This window comes from Lottia gigantea, assembly GCF_000327385.1.
Source record: "Lottia gigantea unplaced genomic scaffold LOTGIsca_169, whole genome shotgun sequence".
In the NCBI taxonomy this organism is placed as follows: Eukaryota; Metazoa; Mollusca; class Gastropoda; family Lottiidae; genus Lottia; species Lottia gigantea.
In genome coordinates this window covers 133,752-138,720 of record NW_008708117.1, presented here as the reverse complement: position 1 = coordinate 138,720, position 4,969 = coordinate 133,752, and the positions used below count along the sequence as shown (strand labels likewise).

The following is a 4,969-nucleotide window of genomic DNA, read 5'->3' as shown; positions in this document are numbered from 1 at the left end:
TGAACTTCATTAAGATTATGACTTAAACCTCGACAATTCCATTGTATTATATTATTTTTTTTGATGCATTGTCAGGGAGGTTTACGGTAAGGGGGGTTGAGAACTTCCGCATCAACCTCGGAAGCCTCCATATCTATACTATCACATATGGCAGACTTCAAAAGATCTTGGACAGTCTTTGGAAAAGGCAACATGCTTTCCATTGCAATTGCAACAACAAGGAGCTTCGGTGCAATCCTTGTTGTCATGCTCAGACTGACCACAACGCGCAGACCGAATCGAACTCTTACAAGTTCGAGTTCCATGCCCGAAGCGTTGACAGTTGTAACATCTGAGAGGATTTGGTGTATATGGTGAAACTTTAATGTTCAGATAGCCTACTTTTATTTCGGATGGTAAATTAGGTCGGTCGCTTAAGTTTTTGTTGGTTTGTGTAGCCATGAAGAAATATTGAAGGATTCATCTCCCGAAACCCCCGACCAACACGGACCACGAAATCCGCGCGGGCTTTACGCGGGACTCCAGCGCCGGCGCCCTAGGGGTAATCGGGAGATATACTTAGACAAAAAAAAAAGAATAAAAGTTCTGGGTGGAGCAAATAAATTCCGAACTTTTATTTTTATTTTTTTACCCAATTGACCCAAGCCGCTGCTTCTGAGTCAGTGAAATGATTTGGAAGAAAAAAGATACTAACTATTACAAGAAAAAATTGAATCTGTTCTGACCACTGACTCATAGGCTCAACACGACTAGCCGATTGACCAGTGTGGGCCACACTGGCCACCCGTCTAGGAATCCCCTGGCCCAAAGTGATGTATTGGAAAGTATGTTATCCCCTGGCCCAAAGTGATGTATTGGAAAGTATGTTACCCTCAACCACCAGGTGTCCATTCAAAACCGACACGGGTCGCACCTCAAGGCAAATGAGGAGCCCCAATTCAGTCGCCTCTTACGACACGCAATGGGGGGCGGTGGACCTTTTCTTAACCCCGTGCCACTGGGGCGTCCTCTACCAAAGATTTAATCCCAAATTTGTTGCGGAGTACAAATATACATATTGGTTGCCAAGGGTTTTGAAAGATAAAATACTGCAAAAGGTTTTTTTTAAAAAAAGGCTATCTGGTAGAACAGTTGATAGCGCTCCTGATGACGAACAAGACAAATCATTCTACCATGCAGAAAGTCAGAAAATGATACGATCGATACGGCAGACAATGACGGACGAGGATAGTGATAGAGACAGAACACAAGAATTCACCAATACTTCCCAGAGAGGACGATAATGAGACAAGCTTTAGAAATGTTAGCCCTATCGAACCTTTAGAGCTTTATTCTATTTATGGTTCTGCATTTTGATTTTTATACTACTTGTTTTAATAGGTCCTGTAACCATCGCGAGTTTTCTAGACATTTGTAAAAAATTTATAGAAACATCAACATGTGAAGCGGAAGTTGAAGCCAGACATAAAATATGAAATTATATATCACTGGAAAGAGCACGATGAGCACATGCAGAATCCACAAAATTAACCCTCAAAATTAATTTTGTCACGAGCTAGAGCAGTCCAAATTTTCGAATTTGGCTGTTTTTGGACAGCTGTAGAACCGGAAGTAGACGTCAGAGGTCAAATATGAAAGCATCAACTGATAGCCAAGGTCAATGACCTTTGACCCAGTAAAGGTCAGGGTCATCAAAGGTCAATGTCTAAAATTAAAAATATTGAATTTCTAAAAAACCTGTTCCTTTTTTAAATTATGAAGCTGAAACAACTGAACTTCTAAAGCGGTCCATACACGCTCAATATGATTGACAGAAAACCCGACAGAATGACATTCTGTCAATCATATTGAGTGTGTGTGAGCGATATTGAAGCATTACGTCAGATTCTGACAGACTCCAAAAAATTTCAAAGCTCGTTGATATTTTCTGACGACATAATCTGTCGCGTCATCATATTGTGAGGTGTGTGGGCATTATCACGTCAGATTTCATTTCAAGGACAAAATTCAAAGGTGGCACATCTCTAAAAAATGCCTTCTACAAGCAAAGAAGAAGATCGAAAGTTTGTTCTTGAATGCATATAGGTGTACAAAGGCCTGCCGGCTCCTTGGCGGGTAAAATCTGATGATTACAGCAATAAAACGAAGAAGGAGGAAGCTTATGCAACATTATTAGGAAAATACCAGGAAAAATTTCCTGATGTCACAAAAGATGAACTCCGAAAAAAGTTTAATGCATTAAGAACAAATTTTCGAAAGGAACTGAAAAAGGTGCTAGATTCAACTAAGTCAGGAGTTGGAACGGATGACATCTATCAACCAAAACTTTGGTATTTTGATGCCATGAGCTTTCTGAGAGATCAAGAAACACCAAGCACTTCGATGAACACAATTCTTCCATCAGTACAAGATGAAAGCAGTCAGGATGAAGTTAGTTTCATTTTTTATCAATTTAAGAATTTACATCAATACTTATTGGATTTGGGCCCATGATTTATGATGTAGGCCTAGTAGCCCAGGTTTATGAACCAAAATTGACTTTATTCAGGCATGCATTTTTATTAGCAAGGGACATAACTCATCGATAATGTAAACATGCTATGTAAATATTTATAACTCAAATATCAACATTTCAGTGTATCAGTAAACGAAATATTATCAACATTTTATGTTTTTGTTCATAGCCCACATGCTTAATTCCAATATCAAAGTCAATGGATTAGCCAATCAAAATAGCAAAAAAAAGTTCACAATTTATTTACATACATTTAATAGGCTATACATGAAATTTGTTATTTGTTATTTGATTATTATGACCCCTACAATGTGTGGTATTTGTGCAGTTCATACAATATTGGCTATAAAATGTCCACATCTCATTTAACATGCTGTAGCTGCCAAGGGACAGATCCCCTTGTACAGAAATAGTTCTTAAATCCGTCTCGTACTGATTTAGCCTAGGAAGACATATTCCTGGTCTGAGTAGCTTGCAAACCTTGAAGTTCGATCTGTAGTTCCCTGCGTGTACCTCCCCTTCCTCACCTTCCCAATCTACACAGCCAGGAACAAAATATTTTTTTGACTTTCTGCGTAAGAAATTGTGTAAATAGCAACATGCTAAAGTCACTATTTGTACCTTCTCAGGTTTCAGAGGAATGTCTTTTTGAAACACGCCAAATCTTGAGGCCAAAATACCAAACGCATTTTCCACAATTCGACGTGCACGACTTAGTCGATAGTTAAAGATCCTTTTATTAACATTATCCTCGCCTGATAATTCTCCACCGTATGGTTTTAAAAAATTTTCAGTTAATGAAAATGCGTCATCACCAACAAAAACGTAGGGAAGGCTTATAATATCATCTCCTCGAAGCTTATCCGGTTTTGGTAAACATAGTCCATTTTCATATAGCATCTCTCCGAATTTAGTTTGATTAATGACACCACCATCTGAAACACGTCCATTGAGGCCAACATCCACCATTAGAAACTCGTAATTTGAATCAACAAAAGCCATTAAAACTATACTAAAATATCCTTTGCAATTGTAATAAAACGACCCTGATCCCGGAGGAGGCTTTTTAATCCTAATATGTTTGCCGTCAACGGCTCCGACGCAATGAGGGAAATTCCATCTGTCTTTGAAAGCATCTGCCGTAAACTTCCATTCCTGTTCGTTGTCCGGCAACTGAAATAAAATAATTAATTGTCGCTATGAAAGCATGATAACAATGAAAGTTTGAATTTGCGGTTATCTGTTTATTCCTAATATTTGATCATTTTCTTTTACAGATATTGAATATTGAGGATCAAGAGAGCGACTCCACACCATGCAAGAGCACTATACCAGTAGTCGCGAAAGAGGTCTGTCGAATTCCAGTCCATGCGGAATCAACACCATCCACTCAACCAAAACGACGTAAATCGACAATTGCCAACAGCCATGATGAACTCATAACTATGGCTTGTGACGACAGTATTAACGAAAACTTGAGTTTGGCAAAGTCTTGGGCTGTTGACCTTCAACGAATGGACAGAGAACAATGTCTTCTTGCTAAGAAAGCAATTAATGAAATTTTATTTGAAGGGCAAATGGGCACGTTACATCGCCAGTCTGTTCAGATTAATGCACCGATGTTCATGCGATCAGCACACCCTACAGCACGACTTCCTCATCTGCAAGTCAAGGATCATGGTCGCATATTGATCCGAGGGGGGCTCATCTTGACTCAGGCACGTGTAGCAGTGTTGAAGAAAATTGCAGGAATTGGTATTCAGAAAATCCCCTGAGTCAATATTTTTCAGCTTTCAATCCTTGAAGTTAAATGTCATTGATGGGCCTACTATTTTTCTGAGCTTTTGATTTATATAGGCCTTATTTTTATTGGAATATTTCGTTGTTGTAAAATGTATTTTATTGAGATTAAACATGTTTCCTCACCTTTATATATTCTCGAAGAACACAGATAATTGCCTGACAGGTTTCAAAAACAATGCCACCAATGGCCTGTGGTGAAACAGCTGTGAGAAACTTCAAATCTTCAAACAAATCCCCTGTCGCTAGGTATCTCAAAGCAATAGATAGACGCTGGTGTGGAGGTATAGAAGGTCGCATAACAGTATTTTTCTTTTCTATTATTGGTGCAACTAGTGTTAGGAGTTCATCGAATGAGTCGCTGTCCATTCGCATGAAGTTTCTGAAGTCCATCGGCTCATTTAAGCGAATTCCCTCCAACAATGCTCCATGCCCGAACTTCTCTCTCTCTAGAAGCCATCGTTTACACCATTTACTTCTTCGCTTCCTTTTGGGAACGGGATCTTCGCTTATAAGAGCTATTGCCAATGCAATTTTAGGATCCATGTTGCCTAGCTGATGATCTAGAGACAAATGACTGCCTTTCTGTCAATACTTTTTTTTTACGTATGTGGCCACTCTGATTTCCGTCAATATTCTGATGTCAAAAAATGT

The 4,969-nt window shown here is 39.0% G+C and overlaps 2 protein-coding genes across 2 annotated transcripts; one reads left to right on the top strand and one right to left on the bottom strand.

Moving 5' to 3' along the window:
• Positions 1–2,085: 2,085 nt before the first annotated feature.
• Positions 2,086–2,370, top strand: LOTGIDRAFT_95914 (hypothetical protein; the record flags this gene model as incomplete). The annotated part of the gene is made up of 1 exon (XM_009051473.1): positions 2,086–2,370. A coding segment is annotated over one exon (285 nt), but the record flags the coding sequence as incomplete, so codon positions are not given.
• Positions 2,371–4,423: 2,053 nt separating this feature from the next.
• LOTGIDRAFT_141871 (hypothetical protein) lies at positions 4,424–4,708 on the bottom strand (the record flags this gene model as incomplete). Its single annotated transcript, XM_009051484.1, has 1 exon — positions 4,424–4,708. The coding sequence occupies one exon, from the start codon at positions 4,706–4,708 to the stop codon at positions 4,424–4,426; it is 285 nt and encodes a 94-aa protein (XP_009049732.1).
• Between the last annotated feature and the right edge of the window lie 261 nt (positions 4,709–4,969).